The sequence below is a fragment of the Lissotriton helveticus genome, chromosome 3_1 (assembly GCF_964261635.1).
Source record: "Lissotriton helveticus chromosome 3_1, aLisHel1.1, whole genome shotgun sequence".
Lineage (NCBI taxonomy): Eukaryota > Metazoa > Chordata > Amphibia > Caudata > Salamandridae > Lissotriton > Lissotriton helveticus.
The window spans coordinates 165,738,549-165,751,149 of record NC_136061.1 but is presented as its reverse complement, the minus strand read 5'-3'; the positions used below and the strand labels follow the sequence as shown (position 1 = coordinate 165,751,149).

Here is a 12,601-nt window from a genome sequence, read left to right as displayed (position 1 = left end):
ATCCACGCAACCCACAAAATACCTCTCCCTTGTAAGACGTTTCTATATCTCCACTGCCAATACCCACGCTCCTATACCACTGCCCTATCCCTACCTCCAACAACTCATCAGGTAAGCTCTATCCCAGATAAACCATTCAAGTACCTACCAAATATTGGGTTCCTTCAAAGTGGCATTTATACTCAGATCGCAACTGACTTTGTGCATTTACCTTAAAATGTCATCTAGTCTTATAACAAATTGCCATCATATCATATATCAGAATAACAGACTATCTTCTCCTGTGATGTTTTTAATTCAGATTCCACCCAATGATCCAAGGATTGCAAACAGAAGTGACTGCATTCCTTTATTCCGCTCAGCTCCAGCTTGCAACGAAGGATCACCTGTCCGTGAACAGATTAACATTTTGACATCATTTATTGATGGAAGCCAAGTGTATGGAAGTGACATGGCCTTGGCAACCAGACTTAGGGATCAGACAAACCAGTTTGGTCTGTTGGCTATTAACCAGAGATTTACTGATAACGGCCGAGAGCATCTTCCCTTTAACACCATGGGAGAAGACTTCTGCGTCCAAACCAACAGATCTTCGGGCATCCCATGTTTCTTGAGTGGTGAGTAGCATAGTTTCTGCCTATAGTGGATTTGTATAGTCAATTTTACATCCATGATTTCTGAAAACTTTGAAGTGTATCTTTATGTGCTTGAAAATATTCTACTAGATTTCAGAGAGCAACAAAGCACGATTGCCTGTTCTGACAATTGAATGTGTGTCTTTTTAATATTATTGAGCACAAGAAATGCAAGGTCTCCTTACCACCCTTATTCCCATTACTCAGAGACATAAACTGTTCTGCCAGCTTCCATAAGCTTACCATATCATGGGGCCTCCATGTGGTGATCAATGTAAAATCAGTCCTGGATCTTCTTAGTTATTTCATTCCTCCAGGCTATTTGTCTTTATTTATTTTTTTACTATTTTTAGATTGTCCAAAAGTTCAACTGATGTTAGAGTGAGAGAAAAATAGAGGAGGCATAAATGTGAAATGAAGGGAAATAAACAGGAGTGATGTGTGAGAATGCAAAAACAAAATGAGCTTTGGGAAACAGCCAACGTTTAGGAAAACCTTTGACTTTCTACTGATATGAGAACAAACGGATGAATGAATACGCTTACATATCATAAAGTACAAAAGTAAAAAAAAAAACTTTTGGTACTGACGTTTTGAGTGTGGAGCCAACCATGTTGTTGCCAATAGTCACATTTATTGTTGGCCAATTTGGTTTCCTGTCGTACTGTGGTTTCTTTATGAACTGCCCATGATAGACATGTGGGCCCTGGAGAGGACTTTAACCTGCACTCTTCGGTGATTGTCGGCGACTGCGGAAATTTTATAATCTGTCTCATGTGTTTCTTTCTATCCAAACCTTGTAAAACTGGATAGACAGAAATAGCTGGATCTTTCTGTTGGTGTTAACTGCCATAACTGGGATGCCATGAAACTGCTCAACCATTACACAAAATCAGTAAATCAGTACTGACCTACAGTGAGCTAGTCAATCCGATCAGCTAATGACAGCAATTAATCTTACTACCCACCAAGAAGTCTGAGGCTCTCAAACAAGACAGGTGGGGACCACATGGAAAACTAAGGACCAGGTACTATGATGCAGAGGTCTTTGGCAACAATAAGGTTGTTCAGTTTTGCATGTTAGGCAATAACAACTTGCTTTCCAACCCAAGCCATACTAGCTCAGACATAAACCATACCCAGTGGTTCTAATATAGCTTTAATCTCCCAGAGGGCGATTTAATAAGTAATAGTTAGTTGTGCAATGGCAAGCATATCCTATCTGTCAATACTGTCAAGATACCTCTTTAGGAGCTGATGGTGTGCTTCTTCAATATACCTGTGATGCTTGAACTGTTTGCAACCTCGGCATCAGATTCAAATGCCAACTTTATAAAAAATTGGGGTATTAGTTGAGGCCGGTGAGTACCCACCTCAAATAATTACCACAATCCTTGTCAAGGTGAACCCTTAAAGTCACTAAACTAACCTGAGCTCAGCCTTCTGGTAGCTACGGAACAGAGCAGACAGGCTTAACTTAGAGGCAATGTGTAAATTATGTGTGCAGTATTCAAACAGTAATTAAGTCAAAAACAACACTAAAAAAATCCCAAACTAATTTAGAAAAAGAGTGAATTTAATAAATAAAATGACACCAAATTGACAAAACCTAATAAATAGAACCAGAGTAATTATTTTTTTCATTCAGAATTTTAAATTAGTGCTAAAAACAGTTATATGCCAACTGCAGTCATCTGGTTGCACATGACCGGGTCATGGGTAAGCTTTAAGTTTGAAAGTGATGGAGCACGGATGAGATACAAAGACCGAGTTTGTCCCAGTCAAAAAGTTACCTTCGCACATAGAAACTTTTATGGACCAAAACGGCTTCAGCAGGGCAAGTCAGCAGGCTGTGGCCGAAGCTGTACTCAACATCAACGGGAAGCCGAAGTCCATAGTTTTTGTGAAAACTTTGACTAAGGAGGGAAAGTGATGAGTTTGAAAAGTTCATGTTTTGCATTCAAATAGCTCTTGAGGTCGATCAGATACTGGTGGCAGCTTGGTTCAGTGACTCTTTTTACCCTTGCACATACAATCATTTCTAGAGTTGGGATTTCCTCAGTGGGAAAAAGCTGCAGGCTGTAGTTGCAGAGGATTGGACATCAGCCAATGCTGGTCGACAGCGGTACCACTGAATCGCTGCTGCAGAGGAGAACACATCAGGACTGCAGCAAACTCACCCCAGCGGCGATGCACCCACTTGGCAGGTTGTTTCCAGTGCCACGCTGGTTCTCAGGGCAAAAAGATAGCAAAACGTTTCTTAGTCCCAGGCTTCTGCAAACCTTAGAGTACTCTTTGACACCAGCCAAGTGTCCAGGACCACAAGGATAGCACTTGCTGATCAATACTCACTTCAGCAGAAGGGTCCAGGGTATGGTAATTTGGAACTGGTGAGCTGAAAATGCAGGAAAAGGCATCTAGAAGCTTGTGTATCCCTATAGCCCAAACAGGAGGCCAGCGTTATGAACCTTGGAATCTGCTTCTTTGTTCTGGGTACATGAGATAGAGCAAGTTCAGCCTACAATGCTGCTCTATGGTCCCAGATGCAAGACCCAGTCCTCTTCTGTTCTTTCACAAACTCAGAGGTGATCTGGGGAGAGTACTGTGGATGTCATATTTATGACTGGCTCCAACCTGTGGTTGGGTCAACTCCTAGGCACTTCCTAAAGAAAGGGGTAGTAGTTTCCAGTGGTGACCCTATCCAGTTTTGTTATAAGGAACAAAGGTCCCTAATCAGAAATAGAAAAATGTACCACATAGGGAATATATATAATGCATAGGAGCTGTCCAATCAACTTTTAAAATGTCATTTTATTAATTCATGAAATAAAAAATAATCTGTATGGTTAGTTACCCCCACGGGGTGCATTTATACAGGTATAAAAAAACACACACACAGGCAAAAAAAGTGACTGACAAATAAATACACAACTCTGTAAAACAGATCACTCCTTCTCTGTGTAGTGTGCAGATACAGCAAAGCCAAGGCAGGCCTTGAATTCACGATATGTCCAGGGCTGAATCTATTTATCGGGTATCGATCACGCTTACTTGTTCCAGTGATTCGTACTGGTTTTTTCACATTCACAGCAAATTACTTTCATATAGATTTCCGATAGATTTCAGATAGATATCAACCATGTGGGAACTTAATTGGTGAAGGGGAGTACACTCTACTAGAATATCCCTGCAAGTCTGTATTGGCCGATGTGACGCCTTAGCATACTGTCAATGTATGATATATAAGAATTTTCCTACGGTTCTCATATTGATTTATTTTCTTGTCATATTGGTTTATGTATCCAGGCAAACACTGTATTGTCCTGGGGCTGATCCCTAGATTTGAGTGGTATGAAACGTTGTCGACCTAATCACTCTAACCAGTCTGATTATGAAGAATGAATAAATGGTTGGAGCAACGTTATGTTTTATGGAGTTGTGACTTTAATTCTTTTGTCTGCATGTGTGTTTTTGATACCTTTGAAAGTTCACCCCATAAGGGTAACTACCGCTCCATATTTCTTTTTATTTTATGTATTATTAAGATGATGTTTTAAAAGTTGATTGGGTGGTTTTTGGGCATTAATTATATTTCCCTTGCATTATATCTTTTTTATTTCTGTTTAGGGACCTTTGTTCACTATAACATAATACTACCCTTGGTCCTTACACTTGGTCCTTACACATCCTTCGGTTTTCATTTGTCTGCAAAACAACCTACCTACAACCTACCTATTTTTGTAGCACTTCCTTTCTGGTCTACTACAAACAATCCCACAGTGCCCTTTCTCCCTAAACCCAACATGGCAGAACATTTCTTCCCCTGCTCAGAGCTACCTGTGCCAACCCAGAGGTGTGGCTATGGAAATGGCCAACCCTTCCCCTGTGGTTCTGAGGCAGCTCCCTCTTCTGCAGGGATTGGGACCAGCCTTACTAGAGGACCAATCCAGGGGGTTCTGGCCTAGGTGTGATCTACATCTACCTTAGATAGGGTAGGTCGACCTTTAAGTCCACCAAGTGCCTGTGCACATTTTCCAAGCTATCCAGTCAAGGAGTGGAGAATGCCTTCCTAAACCCAAACCACCTTTCTTTGTAATGGGATAAATTCACGGCTCACTACCAGGCAGCAATCAGCAGCCAGGTGACAGTTGGAATAATTACAGAGAGGCCTTAGATGCTTTAGTACAACTATTTAAAAGAGTGTTTGAAATTGTTTTTTGCTGTTAGGAAACCAAAATCAGCATTAAAATGTGTAATAATGTATCACAGTGAAAGAGCTAGAATTGCCACAATGAAAATAGCCTTTAGGCTGTTTCACCTTAAGGACATGTGGGACAGTAAACTTTTATATGTCCTAATTTTAAATACCATGCATTATGTCTTTCTGGGCACTAAGCCCTACCTTAGGGATGACTGATTAGTATTTCAAATGAAGGTTTAGACCTGTCCAAAGGGTATACATTTATAGGTAGAATTGGCAATTTCAAAACTGTTTTGCTAGGGCTAGGCCTGGTGTCGGGACTGCTGTAACACTGCAATGGGCAGCACAATAAGTGCTGCAGTACACTGGAGACATTTAACTGACAGGCCCTGGATACAGTTTGTGTACCATATACTAGGGACTTAAAGGTAAGTAAAATATGCAAATTAGGGGTATGCCAATATCATCATGTTGAAAGAGGTAACACAGGCACTTTATTCCACTGGTTAGCCAGGGTAAAGTGCACAGAGTTCTGTAGCCAGCAAAAACAGCCAATGCAACAATCTGGGGGAATACCATGCAAAGGATGGGTATCCACATGTAGTCTTAGATGTGAAAATAATACTTTGCTCTGAATTATAGTTGTTAAATGACAGGACTGCTAATCTTGTGTGTAATGTTTTTCTTTACATCAAGGTGATCCCAGGACGAGTGAGCAACCAGGCCTCACAGCCTTCCATACACTTTTCATGCGAGAACACAACCGTGTGGCCAGGGAGCTACGGCGGATGAACCCACGATGGACAGGAGAAACGCTCTACCAGGAAGCCAGAAAAGTTGTAGGAGGCATTCTCCAGGTATTCCAAAAAGTACATTTATATGACTACATTTGAAACCGTGAAATGTGTGTTGTTGAGACCAAAAACAATCACCTATGCAGAAGTAGCACGTATGATGTGCCTGAAAGTAGCAGAAAACTTCTGATTGAAAACCATGGCCTGACTATGCCTAATAGTAGTGCATGGCGGTTTTATGCACCCGCATTGCCAGTCCCCACCAGAGAAGGATTTTATGATACTATGTATATTCCAGATACTGACCACAATGTTAGCTGCACCATCTTTAGTGTCAACCCCAGCAGATATATTTCACAGTACGATTTGACAACATTTACTTCTGCAAGAGGTGTAAGGGAGAAGTATGGAAGTGTTTTATGTATTAACTGGTGCATTTGTAGTGTGGTATCCTGGATGAAGTTATTCATAATTGCACAAAAGCAGGACTGACCAACACGGAAAGCATGGTACATCCACCTTTAAAGCCTGTTGAAGTGTAGTTTTCTTGTTGGACAGTCCTATTTGTGACTGAGTCAAAGAGCGAATTAAATCCTTTTCAAGCGGGGTGGAAGCCTCCTCGTACAAACACAAGTGCAACAATGGGAAGAATCTAGTATTGAGTACATTGTACTGGGTAACAATGTTAGTGAAACAGTGCAGGGTAAACTCTACACACAGTGAAGCAGTCAGAGTACATTGTAACACAGAGTGATCTATTCCTGGTGAAACTATACTATAGTTTACACGAGTGAGAGAGATCTACTACTGGTGATACTGTATTGACTGTCTAATTCTCAGACTTATCTGTCTAACAGTGAGAGTGGTTCTGTGCTTTAGATACCATCCTGGATTGTGTAGCAGTGAAAGTAATCTTGTGCTCGTGATACTGTATTAAGTAACACTGAGAGGCATTATATGCTGTTGATACTGTACTGTGGAACAGCTGTTGATGCTGCACCCTATATCAGTGAAAGGTCCTGTGCTAGTTACACTATACTATGTAACAATGAGAGTGAACCTGTGCTGGTGATATTACACCGTGTAACAATGTTACTGAACCTATACTGGTGATACTACACTGTGTAACAATGAGAGTGAAACTGTGATAGTGAGAATATAGTGTATAACAATGAGAGTGATCCTGTGCTGGTGTTACAATACTGTGTAACAATGAGAGTGAACCTATGCTGGGGATACTTTACCGTCTAACAATGTTACTGAACCTATACTGGTGATACTACACTGTGTAACAATGAGAGTGAAACTGTGATAGTGAGAATATAGTGTATAACAATGAGAGTGAACCTGTGTTGGTAATACAATACTGTGTAACAATGAGAGTGAACCTATGATGGTGATACAATTCTGTGTACCAAAGATAGTAAGCCTGTGCTGGCGACACTATCCTGTGCAATAGGGAGAGTGATTCTGTTATGGTGGCACTATGCTGTGTAACATTGTGAGTGCACAAAGCATGCCAGACCACGAGACCACAAAAGTTGATTCTCAATTAGCTTGACCTCATTGGACAGCAGCGGCTATCAATAACCTAGGCACCCTGACTCTGGACCACAGGCCTAAAGGGTCCAGTTATAGCTACCCGAATGCATAAACTACCACAGCATCTTTCTATTTTTATGCAGACAAAGATCACCAGACCCAGCTAGTCTTTCCATGTGTATATTTCTGCGAAACTGTAGGCACAATACAGTCTCAGATTGGGTAAAAGCCTTGCATGCCCTATTGGCTGTTTGTTTTTATAAATTTAAAATATCCTTGTAATGTTTGTTTTCTTCCAGAAAATCACCAACAAAGATTACATCCCCCTTTTGATGGGCAATGAAGCAGCTGCACGAATTATTGGTACCTACCGGGGATACAACGAGTCGGTGGACCCACGAGTGGCAAACGTGTTCTCCCTCGCCTTCCGCTTTGCCCATGCCTCCATCCAGCCCACGATCTACCGCCTGGAGGATGGGTACCGCCCGCTGACTGGGGCTGCTTCTGAAGTTCCACTCCACATGACTTTCTTCAACAGCTGGAGGATCGTGAGGGAAGGTAAGATAGTACCCCATCCTTCTTGCCAAAACAGCACGTGCAACTCCTCCACATGCACAGCATACTGTAAGGAGGTAAAGGACAGAGGGTTGCACAGAAAATATACTTGAAGGCTGCCCATCATATGTCCATGGAGAGTCATGAACAGACAGTGATGTGTTATTTTGCTGGGGCTACACCTATCAATTATAAGTCATTACCAACCTAGTAATGTTGACAAAATCGGTAGCGGAGGCACAGCACTGTGGAACTGAGGCTGCTAAAGAAAAAGAGCCACAAATATAACAGGTGTGATACAGCATCTAGTAGGGTGGGAAGGTTACTCTTAGAGACTCATTTTACATGGACACTCCCTGTTACAATAGTCTTCAATGAGGGGTGGTCATCTCTGAATATGACCTTACAAACACAATCAGCCAAATGTACAGGACAGTGGCAATGAAGGCTCTGTCCAGTTGCTGTAAGGAGCTTAGCTGCTCAATTTAGAGCTCAGTTTACGGGATATCAACTTCCATCCCCACCACCGAGCCAATCAAGCTAACTCCGTCAAAAATGGTCATAGTTCAGCGCCCTTTTTGACAGATCAGATGCACCACTAAGTGTTGCAGAGCCAGCATCATGAAGGATTGCCCTTTAAAAGGCTAGTGAACTATCATGAAAAGATAATTAAACTATTGAAAACATTCATAGAAATTCACCTGAATGTTAGGGAGACAACGTGTCTGGGCACTGACTACTTGCCTTACTTTTGTGGGGTACATTTCCAGAATCCATATCAAAATACCACCATCCTAGAAAGGTATTGATGCAAAGTCCACTAGTCATTTACACCCAAAAATGTCTCATCCTGATAGAATGTCAAAATATTGGGTATTATGTTATGAATATGAATTACTAACATATTGTAATATTTCGTAAAGGTGAGCATATATATGGAAGAGTAGATTTACTATTTGTTTTTTAACTGAGTTTTTCATACTTAAGGAAGACATCAAAATCTAGTCACAGCTCAACAGGTGATCTACAATATAGAAGGTTTAACAGACATTTCTTGCGTGCAACCAAGGGTTCAGTCAATACATCAGAGATGTTACGTAACTGCGTAACTCATAAACGCTCCCTAATATTTAGGATTCTCAACGTGTTGACTAACAACATTATCATTGCTAAGCGGACCCAAGTCTTCATGCAAATTTTCCCATGTTTCTAAGTTTTCTCCCACCAGGGTGTCTGTGCTTACTGCAATCATGCATATTTTTCTCACTAATGACTACTCACTAACATGCTTCTGCCACTCTTCAAATCTCAGTCCCCCAGTCTGTTTCCGAAGGATCACTATTCGCATTTTAGTAAAAACTTAATCCTAGAGTCATCGCGCAGAACTGCATGGCAATATTCTTGGTTGTGGGTGTGGGTGTAGGCCCAGAATGCAGTGTTTAAGTTCTAATTTAACTAGTTAACCATTAGTCCTCTTAAGAGCTGGACTACCCCATTCCAAAGTATCTATATCAGTTTTTTTTAATGTCCAAGTCATGTGGAGTAGGTCTGTGCGTTGAAATAGGTTCTATGCAGGTATCTAATGTGGGTGAGCCTGAACCATGGTTTTCTGGATACTATACGAAAATAACCAAACACCCTAAACCACTGGTGGTCAGTTTGTAGACCCTGTCCCATTTAACCCTTATCTGTAGATCCTGATTTGGTCAGTTAGGATATACCACCCTGTAATGTGTGAAAAGGGGACAACCATTCAGTCTCAGTGTCAGTAAGGGCTTTAGGGTGCTAGATTCTGGTGAGTATCTGGAAATCACCTCCAATTTGGTGGGTGTGGTTTTTGACAATCTTGAGTAGAAGTGGAAATGACCCAACTGCACCCCCTACAGTAGTCAAGCTTTTTCATAAATAAATACCACAACACCGTTAAACAAGTCCCCCTTCATGTCGCACTCACCTTTGGTCCTGAACACTGCCCTTACCGCCATGTAGAGCTTGCAGAACTCTAGAGACCTCCATAATGGGACTAGGTGAGAACGCAGTGTTTTCTTAATTACTAATCAGGACAACCCGTCCCAAATGTTTGAAAAGAGTCTGACCACTAGATGCCCTGCCAATAGGGGAGTAAAACTGATATTTAAGGGGTCTGCCTCTGTGATGTTTGTCTAATAACCTGTTTTGTCTTCCCTGTATTTCTGTTAGTGACTCGGGAAGTTGCTAAATGGGAAACTAAGCAATAACTGTCCATCATGCTTGTTTAAGCTCTGACTCTCATATGGCAGGTTTAGGGTAGCCAGTTTGATTATGGGGCACTTTCACAGCCAGAGCATAGAAGGAATATTACTATTCAGCTCTTGGAATATTTTCGTGGGGGAACAGAGTAAAACTTCTTGAAATACACACGAGCAGGAAGATAGTACCACCATCTTCACCAAGGCCACCCTACTCAACAAAGATGGGGAATTATGACCAGAATGCCACCGAGTTTCGAGTCTCTGGATTTACTCAGCCCTTGTTTGCTTCAATGCAGCATTCCTGGTCTTGCGATAATGTGATGCCTAGGTATTTAAAAGAAGGGTTCTGCAACAGGAGACCCAGTTAATGGTAAACTAACCTTCTTCTGTGTGCCCAGTGTCCAGAGTACATAATTTAGTCTTATGCCAACTGGTATGCAAGCCAGTCGTGTTGCTGAATATATAAAGTATATGGAGCATTCAGAGAACCTTCACTGCTAGATATTTCAAGAAAATCAATACATTGTCAACATATTGTGGATAATGTGTAGGGGTCTCTTACACAATCCTCCACTGCCCGAACTTACTTCCCATACGCTAACAGTTCCATTACAGGTTCCAAAAGAAAAGGTGATAAAAGACACCCTTGGTGTGTACCTTGCTCCAATGTCAACTCTCAAAGGCAATCCAGTCCATTTGGGCCAATGTTAGTGGTTTTGTATGTAGTAATTATATCCATTTGAAAACAGTGGGGATGAATTTGTTTCCCCCAGTACCCAAAACAAAACACAAAGTCCCAACCCACTGTATCAAACACCTTCTCTACATCTAGAGAAGCTATGGAGAAGTCCTTTTTGGCCATGTGTAGAAAGCATTGTACATTTGCTAAATTATGTAAATGATGGCTAGTGGTTCAGCTGTGAATGAACCCTCACTGTTCCAGATGTAGCAGTTCTGCATTCACACCCCACATCTGCCTCCCAATGGTCCCACTCAGAATTTTTGTAATTATCGACAGAGGTATATGTGACCTATAATGCAATGGTCTTTCCAAGGCTTCGGGGCCATGACAATGGAGGCTGCTCATTTCCAGAGTTTTGACACTTACCTCTAATAGTATGTCCAATAACAGTCTGATATACGACTGATAAAACCCTACTGGGGGTCCATCTGTACTCAGAGTCTACCCAGGTTTCATTCTCGCCAGTGTAGGTTTTAGCTAATGATGGAACATCAACTTTATTCCTCTTTGTATAATTTGGAACTCTCTCTAATGATCAGGATTAGGACTGGTCACTTTTTGATTTCTCTTTGAACAACCAGTTAAACACCCTCCGAGACCTTCCACCCCATACACATTGTCATTTGGAATGTTATGTATTAAAACCTGGCCAGTTTTGTGAAATAATCATTGCAGTTTAGATTGTCAACTTTAGGTGTTCATGTAATTATAGCTTTTGTACTACTTCTTTCTCGAGGGCGGTCGTCTTCCTCTTGGTATCTTTTATATCTACCTACAGATATTTGCTGACCCCATACATTTTCCTATACATGCTGTCCTCAGTAGTGCTTTCATTGTATTCTACTCTATTGCCCCGTTAGAGGCAGTTTTCCTATTGTAAAATATTCATCAAGTGTCTGAGCAGCGTCTTCATGGTAATTCACATCTTATATGGCCTCCACAGTTAACTTTCAGTTCGGCACTCTTGTGTTAACATTATACCAGGTGTGCATGAGGCAATGTGGAGAATGGCAAACAACGCTCTATACAGGTAATAGGAGTCAGAACAGTGATCTGCAATCAAAGACGTCACAAAGATATAAATTATTCTACTGTATCAACTGTACGCAGGAGAGAAAGCATATCTTTTCTTGGGGGAAATGTTCCAACCACACATCTGCTAAGTCCTGTCTGCCTATCACAGGGGTCTCCAACCTTTTCTGTACTGAGAGCTACTTCTGATCATGGAAAATCATTGTGAGCTTCTGAAGGCTAAACAACTCCTGCATTGATACCAGGCACCCCCAAGCCTAGCTTCATAGACTTTAAGCCTAATGCCTATAGAGTCAGATACTATGGTTTGAACAAACTACTCTAACTAGGGATCCTACAATAGGGTTGCCATGTGTGTCAGTGGGAGTGTGGTCTTTGGGGATGTATGAACATGTGCGTATGAGTGGAATATTTATGTGTATGGGTGGCTGAGAACAAAAACACTACGGTAAGGGGGGACCTAGGGGAAGTTTACAGACCTCGCTCTGGGTACAATCCCCAAAAGGCATATAAACAACAAAAGGTACCAGAGGGTCTCGAAGGGTGTGCCCACAAAGAACAGAGAGCCAACCTATCCCTGCAAACCAAAGTGATGCGTCACAGAAAATTCTCAACAAGATGAGGAAAATACCCATCAGTCACCATACGGATCCGCCCTTCATCATTTGGGATTTTATCCGTACCACCCGTCTGAGAAGCTCGGTGCCAGACTAAGAGGTCAACCCGGTGGTAAGGGGGTTCCTCAAAAGATAATGGCAGTGACAGTGTGGTAGACCACTCGATGTTGGTAAGTGGCCCTAGATATGGGACTGGGGTGTGCAGTGCTGGAAAAAGTGATAAAGTGAAAGAAACCAATAAAAAAGTGTATT

General features: G+C 41.6%; 1 protein-coding gene across 1 annotated transcript in view; it reads left to right on the top strand.

The window, feature by feature from the left end:
• Window positions 1-9,964, top strand: part of LOC144822758 (myeloperoxidase-like) — a 33,912-nt gene extending 23,948 nt beyond the window's left edge. Inside the window, exons 7-10 of the mRNA XM_078680617.1 lie at window positions 302-617; window positions 5,533-5,693; window positions 7,472-7,730; window positions 9,927-9,964. Of these exons, the coding sequence (XP_078536743.1) occupies window positions 302-617; window positions 5,533-5,693; window positions 7,472-7,730; window positions 9,927-9,964 (774 nt within the window). The remainder of the gene's footprint in view (window positions 1-301; window positions 618-5,532; window positions 5,694-7,471; window positions 7,731-9,926) is intronic.
• The last annotated feature ends 2,637 nt before the right edge of the window (window positions 9,965-12,601 follow it).